At 42.3% G+C, this 17,333-nt stretch overlaps 1 protein-coding gene across 1 annotated transcript in view; it reads right to left on the bottom strand.

Moving 5' to 3' along the window:
• Positions 1–3,484: 3,484 nt before the first annotated feature.
• The window catches only part of UBASH3B (ubiquitin associated and SH3 domain containing B), a 139,262-nt gene continuing 125,413 nt past the window's right edge, over positions 3,485–17,333 (bottom strand). Inside the window, exons 7-14 of the mRNA XM_003796798.3 lie at positions 16,754–16,886; positions 15,210–15,330; positions 14,466–14,588; positions 12,724–12,816; positions 11,614–11,758; positions 7,030–7,136; positions 5,182–5,291; positions 3,485–3,636 (exon numbers count right to left, since the gene is read on the bottom strand). Of these exons, the coding sequence (XP_003796846.1) occupies positions 3,499–3,636; positions 5,182–5,291; positions 7,030–7,136; positions 11,614–11,758; positions 12,724–12,816; positions 14,466–14,588; positions 15,210–15,330; positions 16,754–16,886 (970 nt within the window). The 3' untranslated portion in view covers positions 3,485–3,498. The remainder of the gene's footprint in view (positions 3,637–5,181; positions 5,292–7,029; positions 7,137–11,613; positions 11,759–12,723; positions 12,817–14,465; positions 14,589–15,209; positions 15,331–16,753; positions 16,887–17,333) is intronic.

The following is a 17,333-nucleotide window of genomic DNA, read 5'->3' on the forward strand; positions in this document are numbered from 1 at the left end:
TTATTAGACTAGCGCCTCTCCTTACTCACACGTGTACTGGATTACAATTTAAATGCAAATAACCCTACACCTCATTATCTAAGCTCGTGCGGATTCGGTACAGTTGACTGTGCTGAAGCCTGTGAAAATTAAACGAAGGTTCATCTGTATTCTAACACATGCATTACTTAGAGTAATTTCAAAAGAGCAATTCATCACTGCTTTTAAATTAAATGCTGGAATTGCAGAGTGCCTAGGTAACGGAGAAATGCCTTCCTTTTACCACACAGGCAAGCCTTTCCACAAAGGCCACAAGATAGGAACTTCTCTTAACTGTAGCTGTTCAGTGAGTTCCCAATGGCATTAAGTAATTGAAATGAGAGACTTCATTTTCATACGAATACAGCTAGCTGAGTGGAAAAGATACATTTATGGTAATGCTGAGCACAATGGGAAGACAATCTAGATGCCCTCCAAATACCATGGACAAGCAAATTGTCAACAATGATAATCACAAACCGACATGGCTTCAAAGATATAGTTTTTATTTTTTTGCAAAATCATCTTTCAAATATAAGCTTACTTTAAAATAATTCTTTGGTTAAAGTATAATTAAAAAAAAAGTAGAAACTCCTCCAAGCCTTTCAATACAGGGTGAAAAATACCCCCTCTTTCAGCCATCAGATGGCCATTTAACCAGCCATTCAGATTCTAGGAATCTAAATATAATGGGAAACACTGTCATCTGAACTCCATACTGGGGTGAAGCACTCAGCTCCTAGCTACCAGTGCAGTAATGGGGAAGAGAGCCTGGGAAACTGAAACCCCCCAGCTTAGGCATTAAAATGGGCCAATTATTCTAGTCCACAGAGGAATAGGAAGAATGGATGTGGTATTTTCAAATCATGGAAAGCACAGCCCTATCTATGAATAATACTTAGCAGATCGATGTGGCATACTTTTAAAGTAGGAAACTGTTTCATAGACACCTAGTTTACTTCCGACAGTTTTCCACATTAAAAAAAAAATTTCTCTATACAAGAAACCATTTCATTCTAACCTGGCATTTTCTTCCTTCCTTTTTCTTCTTTCCCCCTCCCACTTGCCACACATCGTTTGTTCTTTTTAGCATCAGCTCAGATCAAAAAGAACCAGCCTCAACTTCAGGTTGTAATATCAACCGAGTACATTTGGATGATGTGAAATCGTGTAATAGTCTCTTTCTTTTATGATGCATAGATTCAACATGACTTCCAAAGAAATTCCCAGTTGCAGTCCAAGGTTGGTTTTTCTTACAGGTAAATATGCCGTGAGAATTTCATGGGAATCCCAATCATTTGGGCCATTTCAATAAACATTTTGGATAATTAAAGTAGAGGAATAAACTCTTGCACTCAAGAGTTTTCCATTAATTACTCAGAAAATTATTTCAGATCTCTGCCTCCTTTTGCTCACATGTTGTGTCCATATTGGACTAAGGACTATGACTTGTAGCATAGTCAGACCAATTTACCAGATTGTCACAGGACTGAGATGACTGGGAGAGACAGAGCAGATAGCTTGCCCTGCCCGGGCTCTGTTTTCTACAAGTACTGATACTTCCCAGAACACATGGCTACATGGATCTGATGTGAGGTGTTCAAGCATTATTCCCAGCACTGAGAGCCTGCAAAAATTTGCAATGTATCTAATATAGATTACAGAGCTAATTAAACAGTGGAGTTACTTCATTTCAAATACCAGAAGAATGAATGGTAGCCACATTACATTAGCTGTAATGTGACTTTTAAGATCTCTGATGGGAGCAATGCCTCCCGACCCAACATCTCAAGCCTACAACATTTATATAAACAGGTCAATACAGGATTATTTCCATACCCAGAAAGTAGATTGTTGTTTGTGCAATGTGAAAAGAAACCACAAATCTGTATTTTAAAATGTAAATTTCATGTCATATTTCTGTAAGTAGCTTAAAAAAATACAACCATCCTCCTTTTTCTGATTAACATATATGGCCACCATCCTTTCACTTCCTCTTCTTTCCAGGGGTCAAGTTCCAGTTTTTTAAGCATACATGTTTTATGCCTCTGGGTTCTGAAATTTGTTCCATATTACTACAACATGTATAGGTCTGTCTTACATTAACTAATGTTCTAGCGGCTGGGATTTCCCTTTGCACACATGTTCTATAAAGTAAACTGTATCATTCCAGACCATTGTCTGTGGCTATCAACAGCCTACAAGTCACATAGTTAAACAGACATTGATAACTGATGTTTTGGTTTGATTGTCATTTATTTTTCTTTTAAATAAACTCCCTCTAAGTGCAGGAAGTAGATGTACTCAGAAACCACAGGATGTGGCTTTCCAAATTTTCTCAAATAGCCCTACCTATATATTTTAAATTATAGTAGAAAAACAAGCAAAAAATGATAGCACAAGTAGCAGAGCAGTCATGACTATCATCAATTAAATTAGTTCCCTGACTTCATCAGACATCCCTGGTATAATTGATGTGTTTGTGGGTGTTCTGTTACGGTTGCCATGTACTGTGAGTATACAACCACCTGACCCTTGATGTGGTTTGTAAAGATGACCATATTGCACAGAGCAAGCTTCTTGCTAACGCAAATAACATACCTAACATACATCCCTTCCCAAGGTCCAAGTCCTTAACTAGTTAACATAGTCTAGAATCTAGGGGCAAAGACCAGCAAATGATGGTGATTCAGAAGTGTGGTGGCTTGGTAGGTTACAATACGGGTCACTCCAAGTCCTTTTCTATTTTTCAAGTTCTCTGCACCTATGATTGATGCTTCACACATTTATCCTCCTCCTGAATGTCCAAAAGTGCTTTGTCTCTCCATTTCACAGACAGAAGCAAAGGGGACAGGCTGTAGCAAGAAGGGCCAGCTACTTTAGAGAAAATGTGGTGAGACCAGGGCAAATGTTAGTATCCTCAAGCAGGTGTCTTGAGCCAGTGACACTGGAGTAGGGGCTCTACTGAGGGTGGAATCTGATGTTTAACCTAAGAATAATTCTCTTCAGAGCGTATTTTCTAATAACTTTACAAGGATTCCTCAGCTTGGCTTTGCCTAACTGGAAAATGGAGTTTAGAAGAAAACTCCATTCTCAAACTGGTAGCTCAGTGCTCCCCCAGCTAGATTCTGAGCATAATCTTTCTTCTTGCAGCCCTTATAGTAGGCCGGTAGCTCCCTTTGGGAGGAGTGAGGCTTCTTAGCTATGCATAGGTGGAAGGAAGAAGATGTCTTCTGCTGCAGCGGGTGCCCCGATTTAGGAAGACAATTCTCGGAAGCCTTGTTAGCTAGGCAAGAGTCTGGAGAGAACCTTTTTTTCCCCTCTGAATCAAATCTTTTTCTCATTTACACACTCCAGTCATGAGAACTTTAAGCGTGAAAGGAAATATGCTAAAGTATTCTGAGCTGTTCAGCACTGTCACTAAACACAACAAAAAGACATGTCTCCAAAAGGCCTTTTCTTCTCATTCACCCCTGTGGTTCATTCTTGGAGCAAGGTTTCTCTCCAGTTGAAGCCCCCAGTTGGTCCATGGGTCAGAGGAAGGATGGGTGGGTCTGTCAGCTGCCATATTCCAGTTTCTCCTAATTCTTCACAGGAACAAAATCCCAGGTATGGGATCTGAAGAGTAGCAAAGAAAGGGGAAATAGAATATGAGGCTTAATGCGTCAACTCTCACCCAGACACAAAGATATTTCAGTGGCCCTAAAGAATTATAGTCAGAAATGAACAGGGGATTTGTAGAAATGCATTCCATTCAATAATCAATACAACAAATGAAAAGGGTAAAACTGATAAATTAGAGGGAAGGGTAATTACATTGCAAGAGGATTCATCAGAAGGACCCATTACATCCTAGAGGAACTCTTCTAGTGCAATTAAATAATTGTTTATAGACTACTGCTTAATAAAGTAGGAGAAAATGAAAAAAGAATATATATATCGCTCAGGTGCCAAGAGTAAATTCTTAATTGCAAGTCAAGTTAAAAAGGCAGCTCAAACATTTCTGAAATTATATGTGGATACAATGCGAAAGATTATTCAATTTTTAAAAATTTGTTTTAATTTTTTTTTTAATGCGGATCTGTTAACATTCAAAGCAGAAGCTGTGGCCTCCCTAACTTAAGTAGTCATGGCAATTTCAAAATTTATTGGTACATGTGTGTGTGATCAAAGCTGCATTCATAAATAAGACCAAAAAGAAAAAAAAAAATCTCTGCCCTCTAGAAGCTTCCAGACTAATGGGAAGGACAAATGCATAAATAAGCTTTTTAAAAATGAGAACAAAAAGTGCAATTGAGTTTGAACCAGGTTCTCTGGTGGCAGAGAAAGGAAGTACCTAACTCCCCTGAAGGAAGTGTGTGGGCGGTAGCTGACCAGGAAGCCTTTCCCACAGGCATGAAAACGAGGACTCCAGATGTGGGGTCAGCCTCATGGGTTTTCTATCTTGCTGCCTTGTTCCTGGGTTTGCCTTTCAGACCAGTCATTTTAAATTGCTGCAATCCTTGGCCTACCTGTGAGGACCCGTCCTTAAGCTAAGCTTTGAGATGTTGTATGTTCTGGACCCAGCTTTGTTTATCCCATCCAAGGTGCCTCAGGGAAATTCAGATGATTTGCTTATAATTTTTAGCTGCTTCTTATTTTATTTATTTACTTTTTTGAGACAGAGCCTCAAACTGTCCCCCTGGGTAGAGTACTATGGCATCACAGCTCACAGCAACCTCTAACTCCTGGGCTCAAGCGAGTCTCCTATCTCCACCTCCCAAGTAGCTGGGACCACAGGTGCCCGCCACAATGCCTGGCTATTTTTTTTGGTTGCAGCCATCATTGTTGTTTGGCGGGCCCGGGCTGGATTCGAACCGGCCATTTTAGGTGTATGTGGCTGGCGGCTTAGCCACTTGAGCCACAGGTGCCAAGCCTAGCTGCTTCTTAAATTTTAGCTCTTAGAAGCTGGAATGAGCTCTAAAACATTTTGTCTATTATACAAAGCCTAATAAAGTGCCTTACACAGAGTACCACTCAATACATCTTAGTTGAGTGAATCAATAAATGGATCTTCCAGTTCAGCATAAACACGTGCTTTAAAGAACTGAACTCTAAGCTAGTCATTGAACTGTCATAAAACTACTAGACACCATGGGCCCCATACATGCAAGAATAAATTACCTTTCGGACCATTTGTACAAAGTCCTTGGAGTTCTGAGGTGACAGGCCCTGCAGCTGGCAGGTACATGCTTCAAGGGAAGATGCGTGAGCCACAATCAGAATGTTATTTCCTAGGAAGGGGTGGGGGGAAGCAAGGAATGGGAAGATCATTTCTATAAAGACATATGTAACAAATACTAGAAGCCAAGTGCTCTGCAGAGGAGCAAACATATACAAGAAGATAATTTGCCCAAGCAATTTTTTTTTTCTTTTGTGAGACAGAGTCTCACTCTGTTGCCCTGGGTGGAGTGCTATGGCATCATAGCGCACAGCAACCTCAAACTCTTGGGTTTGAGCAATCCTCCTGCCTCAGCCTCCTGAGTAGCTGGGACTACAGGTGTCCCATGATAAATGGCTTGCCAAAGCAATATTTTGAAAATGCTTTATTATTGTTAAGGCAGCCTAATGTTTTCTTGAGAAGCTTTTTATCTTAAAGTAATTATAAATTTATAGGAGGTTAAATACATACATACACCAGCGGGTTGTACCCTTCATCCAGCCTCCCCCAGTGGTAATATCTTACAAAAGTGCAGTATACTATCAAGGTCAGCACAGTGGTTGCAGCTATAATCCTAGTACTCTGGAAGGCTGAGGCAGAGGATCCCTTGTGTTCAGGAGTTCGATGACAGCCTGAACAAGAGTTAGACCCCCACCTCTATTAAAAATAGAAAAAAGTAGCCAGGCATTGTGGCAGGTGCCTGTAGTCCAAGCTGTTTGTGGGGCTGAGGCAAGAGGATCACTTGAGTTTGAGGTTGCTGTGAGCTATAATACCACTCTGGCCTGGGGGACAGAGTGAAACTCTGTCTCAAAAAAAAAAAAAAAAAAAGTGTGGCATACTGTTAAACCCAGGGAGTGGACACTATTATAATCCACATAACTTATTCAGATTGCACCAGGTATATAGTTACTCCTTGGTGTTTACGTGTGTATACACTTCTCTGCTAATATATCACATGTGTAGCTTTGTGCAACCACCAAACTACAATTGAGATACAGACTCTTTATACCATCTCTTCTTCTATAGTTTTAAATGTTGCCGCTGTAGAACTGTGAGTATTTGAGACTTTCTGGCTGGCAGAACATGCTGTGTACCTTGATGGTTGTGAATGGCTTTAGAAGTGATAAACTGGAAGGTGGGAATTATCTATAATTATGTTGCCTAGGGCTATCGACTGTTAACATGTTCACGTATACATATATAATTCCAGTCTTTGCTCTATGAATACAAGTATTTTAACTTAAAAGGATATTGGGATTGTGCACACTATTCTGCAATCTGCCTTTTCCACTAAAAGTATTGCAAACAGTCTTACTTGTCAATAAATAATTGAGCTCAATGTTTAGGAAATGTGGTAGCAAGAAGCCTTGAGCTTTATGGAGCACAGCTCTTGGTTGGTAACAGCAGGAGGTGTATTATTTGTGTAGGTGTGTTTGTGTAGATGTGTTTGTGTGTGGGTGTCTGTACTCCTAGATCAATTATGGGAAAAACAGTGGTATGCTAGAGAACTTTTGGAAATTACAAAATCTCCTTTCTAAAGTGTAAGGTGAATAGCTGTCATGCAGAATCTCTGTCATTAAGTACAGTGACTAAGCTTATGCGTTCCTCTGAAATACCTACCATTTTAGGTACTCAGAGCATATTACAAATTCAGTGTGAAAATACCTAGAAGAAAATCTGGAAATAACATTATTTTTCTTCTCTATTAAGCAATTTTGCCAAAGCACACTGAAACATTTTGAATATTCTATTAAGCATGATGAAAAAATTATCACATATTTAAACATGGAGTCCAAAATAATGCCACTTACCTTTACTTTTACATTCACTTATTATTTCTTTTGTTACTTGGAAACTTCTACTGATGTAAGTGTCATAGGATTCTGAAACCACTAATTTGCTGACTGGAATGTGAGGTCTGTAATAGAAAAATGAACAACGGAAATGAAAACATTTTGATATAGAGACAAAGGACATCACTCTATAAACATTTATTTCAAGACTTTTCTAAAGCTCTAATATTTCTGTTAATCCTTTTCCCTAGAAAAAAGGGAGGTTATAGGAAAGAGTATTTCCTGTGCACTGAAATGTATAGAAATAAAGACTTTCTATATGGTGTTAGTGTCTAACTGAAAAATGAGCATTCAGTCTGTGTTTCACCCACAGGATAACACACAAGCTGTTTACTGGTATCCCACATAGCTAACAGAAAGCAAGCCGAGGTGGGTGAGGTGGCTCAGGCCTGTAATCCCAGTGCCATGAGAGGCTAAGGCAGGAGGATCACTTGACACTAGGAGTTCAAGACCAGCCTAAGCATAAGTGAGACGCCATCTCTACAAAAATAAAAAAATTAGCCCGGTGTGGCATAGACCTGTAATCCCAACTTTCTAGGAGGCTGAGGCAGGAGGATTACTTAATCCTAGGAGTTTTGGCTGCACTGAGCTGTGATGAGGCTGCTGCACTCTAACCAAGATGACAGAGTGATATCCTGCCTTAAAAGAAACAAACAACAACAACAACAACCAAAAAGAAACTTGCAAAGTAGACATTAGAATTCTCTACCTACTAGATCAGCAGGGATTCCTGCAACACAGACAGGAAAATCAGACATTAAGTCCCTCTGATTTGTGAACCTACACAATTTTCACCTGTCTTTTCCTTTTCTCTCTCTCTGCTTTTGAACACAGACCATCAGCCTGGCACTAGGAGAATCCCAGGGGACATAAAGATTAAGAGAACCCAGTCTCTGTGCTTGAGGAGCTATCTGTGTGGATGGGCTGAGCAAACTATCGGTACGATCTATGGGTTTTTAAGTGGGCAGTTGAAGTAGCACCTCCCATCCTGGTGACCATGCACATCTTTAAAGCCGGTCACCGATGCTCATGGGGCCCGGCCTGCCTTTATTCCCTCCGCTTAGTTCTGTGCGTTTTCTGGTCCGTGAGATGTTCATCGTGTTTTGGAGTGTCATTTCACTTTTCTGTTTTCCTATTTTGTCTTTCATTGCTGGGTGTTTAGTGCATGGCAGAGGTGGCAGTGGGATGTTATAGAGAATTCACACGGCATCTTAATCAGAATACATTAATGTTGCCACTGCTGGTACTGACAGTATTTACCAAGAGGTCACCATATGTCATGCTCTGAGCGAGTGTATTCTTTCAGTATAATCCTTCCAGCAGCCTTCTGTAAACAACAAAAGGAAGCTCAGAAAGACTGCAGCTCACTGGCCTACACTCACACCATCAGCAGCTCTTCCTGCCCGGAATTGAATCTGCATCTGAGATCTGCCTATAGCTTCTCCTCCACCCTGGACAGCTTCTGCCTGTGTCTGCATTAAGGCTGCCCTTCTGTGCATGTGGACTTATTGTCCATTCCATTTGAAGGAGAACCGCCCTTCTCTGATGTTCTCTTGGCAGGCGTGTTTCTCCTAGGGAACAACCTACGGAATCTCACACACCCTGGGGGCAGGTACAGCTGTGAGTCACCACTTGTTAGGGCTGTGCCTCAGTGTTCTGGAGCAAACTATTCTTCTCTCCCCATCCCCACCTCTCTTCTAGTTCCATCCATCATCACCATTTAGGTCATCGGGTCTCTTGGGAGCCCCCAGGCACTGTGACAAAAGGCTACTCTGTATGGGAGTCATTGCAAGGGTGAGACCAGGTCGTGAGATTTACATGCGTGAAGAAGAACTGGGTAGATGCTGGGATCTAGTTCCTCTGATCAGCTTTTGCCTTTGGCTTCTCCCAGCACCTTGAAGTTGAAGTTGAACCTGTAAGTGGCTCCCCTGTCTGACCAGCCCTGGAGGGTATGTCTGGGGCCAAGTCCCAGCTTCCTGCCCCTGTAGCAGGAATCACCATGCCCATAGCCAACCTGCAGGGCCTTGTACCACCCTCAGCGACAGGTGGGCTTCCCAGCACCCACTAGACCCAGAACCCAGTGCTCTGGGTTCTCAGGTGACACCCTCCAGAACAGTGTCCTCCCTGGTGTGCTCTCCATGCCTGAGCCAGGTCCAGGCTGTAGCTCAGGGCAGAGGCTCCACACCAAAGTCTGATTCATTGTCATTCTAACACTTCAGGTCCTTGCCCTGCCCTGCATCCTCACCTGCCCCCTCAGGTCTGAAGCCTTGCCCAGGTGGTCTGTGTTTGGTTTTTTTTGCCTTGCTCCTTCTGGCCCAGCTCCCCAAGGCTGGGGTTGCTTTTCATCCCAGCCCCTAGGCTGGTCTTGGTGCCTGTGAATGATGCTTAGTCTAGTTGCCTCCTTGACGAGTTTCTCTAACTTGGATTCTTGTCCCACCTCTGTCCTATTGTCTGTCCACCCCTGCTGCAAGGTGACAGGACTCTTTAGGCTGTCTCTCTCTCATGCTTTAACATTGGCTTTTTCAACTGATCTATACAGTTTGAGGCTTCACCTCCTCCCCTACCTCCCTTACCACACGGAAAATTGTTGAATTGAATTTTGATTTGCTGGAGAGGAAAAGAAGATCTGGAATAAGGACTGTGTCCTGATCTTCAAGTTTCCACATTTACCCCTTTGCCTGTACTGCTGGCAGGGCATGGGTGTGTGCACTGAAGGGCTCAGCTGGAAGGAGTCTGGACACCTTTGTAAGTCAGCTTGGGAAGCTTGCACAAGGCACCCAGTGGGAAAACTGAAGACATTGTTGGCCCAAGGTGGCCTGGGTGGGGCTGGTGATGAAAGTCCCGTCATCAATGTTGGCAGCAATTTCCCCTCTATCCAGGCCAGAGGGATGATGTCTATTGGCTTTGGGACCACAATTTATTGCTATTTCCCCACAAAGAACAGAAAAACGGTGGCCAGAGAGGGGATAGAACAACATGTTAAGTATTGTAAGGGATCTTATTGATTCATTTAAATTCATTTTTGAGGAATGCTAATTCCTTTAAGAAAAGAAAAAGTAACACACAATTAATTAGTGGGGTTGTTTGAGGTCTTATTTGCTGAGCAGAAAAATGAGTGTAGGGGAAAAAAAAGATGTTCTCTCCTACCTTAGCCAGAAATGCATGCTGCTTTATATGGGTTTGGGTGGATATTTGAAATTAAAGGTCAATAGCATCACAAGAAAATTAATTCCGCTTGTAGTGGCCACTTGTTCTAAATTCTGTCCTAAGAAATATGAACTTAATTTCCCACTATAATTGTTGTGACCGTTTCTCCTCAAAGAGATTTTACAAATGCCAGAATGCAGTTTTGATAATTAGTATAATTATATTATTATTGGATAATTTTTAATTGTGTACATGTGGATTATTCACCTATGAGCAGTCTGTTAATACAACCACTTTTTAAAATCCCAGCACAGTCAGGTCTAATTGAAAAAGCAAAGGAATAGGAATGAGATCACTGAATGGCACATCACATGGTGCTTGACATGCAGACATGATGAATAAAAGTTAGCAATGATGGTGGTGATGGTGGTGATGATGATGATGATTATCATGGTGATGATGGTGGTGATGATGATTACCATGGTGATGATGGTGGTGGTATATGGTATACACTTAGTGTATATATAACTTGGGCAAGCCACTTGAACTCTTCTGTACGTAAACTCTATAAACTCTTTTGCATATAATCTGAACTATTAGAGGGATAATGAATCAGACTTTGGTGTGGAGCTCGGGACAGAGGCCTGGCCTACAGCCTGGACCAAAGCAGGCTGAGGCGCAGAGAGCACACCAGGGCATCAGCCACATACACCCAGGCTGACAGGTTTGAACCAGGCCCAGGCCTGCTAAACAACAATGACAATTGCAACCAAAAAACAGCTGGGTGTTATGGCAGGTGCCTGTAGTCCCAGCTACTTGGGAGACTGAGGCAAGAGAATCACTCACACCCAAGAGTTGGAGGTTGCTATGAGCTGTGACATCACAGCACTCTACCCAGGGCGACAGCTTGAGATTCTGTCTCAAAACAAAACAAAACAAAACAATGGCTTGTGTACATTCTGGGCTTATAGTAATAATAAATGAAGATAGTAAAGAGAATTAACAATACTTCAATAGTTAAAAGTGAAAATCCAAAGTGAGACATTGTTATCTCATCTCCCAAGAAGGATCTCAATTGCATCATCATTAGCAGGTGTTTATTCTTGGAATACAAATGTTTTTTTATTACACCAAACTAGATATAACTAGGGCAGGAAAATCCAATACAAGGGGTTGAGGGCTGGGAATCTAATTCACACTAATCCAAGTACACGGCCATGCTGGATTTTCTCCAGTTTTGTTTTCCTAAATCATAGACTTAACTTCTCCACCAATAGGAACAACTGCCTGGAGGTGATGTCTGTCCCTTCATCTCTCTTTCATGAACTTGGCCCAGTCATAGTGTGGAAAGTATTTTCACATTGGCCTCAGGATGTCGTGGTTTCCAGGGGTTACCTGTAGGTTGTATCAACACTCAGGTTGGCTGCAGCTAACTCTGATGGAGATATCCATGCAGGTAATGAGTTCCCAGCAACCCATTTTGTCCACTCAAATAAGCCAGGCTCTACACGGATCTTCAAGTGATTTTCTTGTTGTAAACCTTAGAGGTAAAATAGAATGAAGATGAAGAAAGTGTAGCTATGTTGTCAGTGGAAAAATAAATTATAGGCCAAATTGTTGCAAAAATGCTGGTAAATCAGCTGTTCTCTTTCTTACTGAATGCTAATGTGGAAGCATGTGGGTTTAGATGAGGGTTTTTAATTTTTGTGTGTTACAAACACATGAGTTTAGTATTCTTGCCATATGCCTAGGCTATCTGCTGACTTTATGTGGTATCTGATTTAAGGGAAAAAAACCTTACAAGTTATTCACATAATTTATTCCATTCTGTGACTGAGTGGTAGTCTGAGCCTACAATTCTAGCTACTGGGAGGCTGAGGCAGGAGGATCACTTGAGCCTCAAAGTTTGAGGCTGCAGTGAGGTATGATTGCACCACTGCACTCCAACCTGGGTGACAGAGTGAGATTCTGTCTCTAAAAATAATTAATTAAAAATAAAAGGATTTGAGATTATTAAGAGCACCATTGCTCCTGTAAACAACAGACAACAAATCAAAACAGGAGGAAATTATTTGACTATTTTAAGTGCAAAGAAAGGCTCATATGCCATAAGCACTAAATATTCTTGCAAAGGCTACAGTTCATCCAAGAGAGCTTTGAATTCTCAAGAAAAACATTATTAGTACAATATGAGTACAATTTCTTTTATTTGGCTTAGGCTGACAAAGTATGATTTTATGACTTCTGCAAGATCATCATTTAAAGCAGCAGTTCTCCACCTGTGGGTCATGACCCACAGGAACCGTATTAAAGGCTCGCAGCATTACGAAGGTTGAAAACCACAAGAATCCTTGCTAAAAATTCCAGATTCAAACCTTTCAATTGGCTCATGTCCCATGACTCTCAGATAATTTAGGTGCAGAACAGCCTAGAGACAGAGGAATGGACCTCTGTCAACCCAAGAGGTCAACCCCATTGACCTTTGTCAACCCAAGAATCTTGTACCTTTTAAAATATTGTGGGCAGTCTGAACGCAGCGTAGGGAGGGGGAGCAATAGACATGGTCAATAACCGTGTTACTCTCTAATAAGGCTTCACCTGCAAAGAAAACCAAGGAAGAATCAGTCTGATAGATTTACTCAGTTCAGCTTGACACTCAGTGTGAAGCCTAGGCCTTTTGTGGGCCCCTCTTTCCCAGTTGGGGCTCACATAGAGAATGGTGTGGACACCTCTTCCCTAGTTGGGGCTCATGTGGAGCCAATGGTTTCAACCTTGTTTCCCCCTTTATCAGCTGGTTTCAACCTTGTTTCCCCCTTTATCAGTGCCCATATGGAAGGGGGCAAGTGACAAGGGATCTTCTTGTCATGTTCTTTCTTTCTCCCTGGTGCTAATAAGTGGTAAAACATCCATCTAGGAGAGTCCTAGGAGCACAGGACAATGCTCTGACTTTAAGTTTGTGGTAGAGGTGAGAAAGTTAATACTGCAAAAATTAGGCCTTGTTTTAATTTTATTCTGTGCTAACCAAAACCACAACTTGTCATGTTCTTGGACACGAGAAATAAATCCCAACACCTGATAATAACCCTTCTTTTATGGAATCCACTTCTCTCCATTGGATAAAGTCCCTTCACCTCAACATGGTGATAAGGTCTTCTGTGAACTTATCTTTCTCCATCTTTCCTCATCAGCCTCATCTCTTGTCCTGCCTCAATTTATACCAGTGGGGTCTAACCTGCATCTCATGCTGATTTTGTGAGCATTTTTTCTGCTTATCTGTGATGTTGGGAATCATGAAATGTGTGCACAGACCTTTTTTTGGCTAATCAGTTTGCATTAGTGTTTGTGTATTTAATATGTGGCATGAGACAACCCTTACTCTTTCAGTGTTTGGCAGATAAAAAAAAAAGGTTGGACACTCCTGATTTATACTCTGGAACCAAGGCTGCCTGTTTCTCTGCACGATACTGTTTCTTCTACAACTTTGTGGTATTTCCCACCGAGAATGTCCTTTCTTTCCTTTTGCTCCATCTTTGACAGTAACTTCCACTTCAGCTCCCAGCTTGCCTCTTCCACCCTTTTAGATTTTTTTTTTTTTTTTGGCTTTCCCATAAAACTTTGTGCATGGCTTTGCTATTGAATTTAACATACAGGGTGTATATAAAGTTCATGGGCAATTTAAATAGTAAACAAGTTTAAATTGCCCATGAACTTTATGTCTACACTGTATCATATGACATCTGTCCATGCATAAATTTGTTTCCTTGATGGTGGGGGCTCATACCTGGGTCTCCAACACCCAGCTGGATAATTTGCACGAATTAAGTAATCAACAAATATCTGTTAAATGACTGAACAGGACAGGTTACTGTGGCAGGCAGGCATGGCAGGTATTAAATGAACCTGTAAAGACCTGGGCATCTCTGAAGTACCACCTGGCTTGTGTAAATTCAGCCACTCCAGGGCTCTCTGCTCCTGAATTCTTGCCCTGTTCTTACAGCCACGTGGCAGAGGCTGCTGTTTTGAAGTAGAAGCTGACCTCCCCCATCACTCTGTCATGCACTTCCCAGTAGGGTCACCCCTCGTTCAGTTTGGTAAAGTAACCTGGGGCTGAGCACCTAAGGGTTGGACAATAAATCCCTTTGGAATGGAGGAAATATATTACAAGTAGGAAAGTTATGGAAACCCACAGAAGGTGTCCTGAGTACCTCATGGTACCAGTCTTCTGAAGCAGCACCCAGGCCACTCACCCACGAGTCTTGCTTGCATACATCCAAAGACAGTGATTGGTGCGTCTTTCTCGTAGTCCCGGAAACCACCGCTCCGCTGAGGTAAACTGTGAGGCATGTTCAGGTTGGTGCGTATGTAGCGGCCTGGAAAAAGAAATGGTCAGGTAGTGCCTACATGAGCTTCTTGTGTCCTTGGGACTTCCCTTACTGATCCTGACACCCTCTCTACCCTCATTCCTTCCTCAACAAACAGACCAAAATGAACTTGGCAGAAGATGACAGAAAATATTAAGGCTGACACTTTCCCTGGTGAAGTGACACTGAATTCACTGTTCCATGCTGCCAACAAAAGTGACAAGAGATACTTTCCAAGTGAAAGTAACAAACAGATGCTCTAAAGCAGGTGGGATTCTCTGATTAGGCAAGCCTCCCTACTTAAAATGCCACTCAGATGAAAGTGGAACCCAATGAACCAGGGTGATTTAATGGAAAGAACTCAGAGTATATTCTCTGCTGCTAATTTTGTCATATGACCTTGGACAAGATATCTGCCATCTTTGGTTCCTGGTGCTTCCATATAAAAGGGTGTCAAGAAATTATGTCCTCCCTAAAACTCAAAAACAATGACTAAGGACTTACAGATAACAGGTGTTTTCTACAATACACAAACCATCAATGACATCATCTGGATAAATGTAGCTTAGCAGCGCCTCCTAGAGGCCATGATGGGTATGCCAGTGCTGAGCAGGCCTGCCAACAACTCACCTTTGGCATCAAAGCACTGGGACAGCCAGTACTTCCCAAACACAACATCCATCCTTTCCCCATGCCGACACACAAACAGGCATCGCTTTTGAGGGCCAGGCTGGCTGTTGACTCTCAGAGGCTGTGGAGAGAGAAAGGCTGTTAGTGGGAAATGCCTAGAGAAGTAGACATACCCTGGGGCCGGGAGCCAGAAGAGCTGAGCTCCAGTGCAAGGCCCACCGAGGCATACCTTGGACAAGCTCCTCAGCTGCCTTGGATTTAGCTTGGCCTGTCTGTAAAATGAGGCTACTAAGGCTCATCCTACAGGCCTTCGAGGTATTTTGAGGCTTACACGAGATAAATTACAGGTGCTTTGTAAAATAAGAAGGGTTATGAAAATGCAACAGCCACTGTTGTTAGGAATAGCATTTGGCATTACTAAAACAGGATGGCCAGTTTAAGTTACAGCTCAGAGGTAAAAACCAGCCACTAATGCACAGATAGCTGTCTAGTGGGACAGCTTCCTCCCCCAAACGGACACCTCATCAGCTTGTTCAGGAGGTGAGAACTTCTATTATCACACTTATGTCTGCCTCATCTCAAAAGAGTGGCTCTCAGATCACAGGCGTTTTCTACCATATACAAACCATCAATGGTTTTATCCATTTATCCAGATGACGTCATTGATGGTTTGTGTATTGTAGAAAACGCCTATGATTTGGTTCTCAGGGTCTGCTCCAGCAGTGAAGCCTGTTTGCCTAGGTAGGGGCTGTGTCTGACCATGTCCATGCTCAGAGAGGGCAACACTGCCCCTGGGTGATGAAACAGATGAGTCTAGTGAGGCAAGTCCAGATGACTTTGGTTTCTATAACCACTGGGTGGGACCTTTAGAAGTTGCTACTTCCCTTCTTTCTGAGATGATCAGCTGTTTCCAGTTTCTTCAGTGCTATCAGGTCCAGGCTGGCCGGCACTGGACACTTCTGGTTGCCCTGACATGCCTAATACTTGGGACAGTGGTCTTTTCCATTTCTTTTCCTATTGTTGCCTAATTCAAAACCTGGGCTCCAGCCAAGGGGGCTACTCTTTGGACCCTCAACCTGCTTAAACTTTCAACTTACTTTTGTCTGCACTATTCAACAACTACTGTCCCACTCCTCCCATCTCAGTCTTTCGTGGAGAAGCTAACATATGCTGAGCACTCATAATATGCTGGTTACTGTGTTAAGAGCCTTATTTTATTATTTTCTTTAAGCTTCACAACAATTTACTAAATAGATACAACTAAGGGCATTATTCCTACTTTATAGAGATAAAATATCCCTTCCTCTTTCTGTGCAACAACCTTCTCTAATAGCCTAGACTCAAATGCTGGTGGTGACTGTCGATACCACGTAGCTGACCCTTCCTAGCTTTGAATTACAGTGCATCTTTTAAAATCTTGTGTACTCTCTCTCCAAGAGGTTGGGGACCTTTGGGGGCAGCAGGGGAGATGCCTCATGGTTAGTAGAAAGGTTCCTGGTGAATCCTGCTTAGAGTGGAGGATATGGCTCCAATGATCACCTTACCTGCATGGGCTGGCAGATGATAGTCAGGGGTGTTGGCTCCCCCAGTCCCTGCTCCTCATAATGCCTCCTCTCCAAGACTCCATCCCCAAAAGAGAGAGGGTTGGACGATGATGTATTTAAGATGGAGTAAGAACTGCAAAGGAAGATGGGAAGATGCTAACTGCTTTGGCCAGGAGTCATCAGCACTTCATCCTGGTAGTGCAATGGCTGGGAATGCTGAACAAAATGGGCTATTCTTGGGGAAGAACATCTTGTTTTATGCTGAATTCTTGTAATTAATAAGATGGGCAGATGCATTCATCCCTCTGGGCAAGGATGGGGCCCAATGATTTTATGCTTATTAGGATGCCACAGACGTTGGCAACAGAGGCATGTTAAAGAATAATGAGGTATCAATTATGTACCACTGTTTGCAGCTATTTTTCTTGTTCAAAAGAAATAAGCAATCCCTGATGCCTTTGATATTTTCCATGGTAATTTCCATCTGAAGTGAAGAATGAGCTGGGATTTTCAGCCCTCTACCACTTTGCCCACAACTCCTGATGCTCATGGAAACTCTATCCTCTGTTCTATCCTCTTC

Source organism: Otolemur garnettii, unplaced genomic scaffold (genome assembly GCF_000181295.1).
Source record: "Otolemur garnettii isolate 467f Iridium unplaced genomic scaffold, OtoGar3 scaffold00108, whole genome shotgun sequence".
Classification (NCBI taxonomy): Eukaryota; Metazoa; Chordata; class Mammalia; order Primates; family Galagidae; genus Otolemur; species Otolemur garnettii.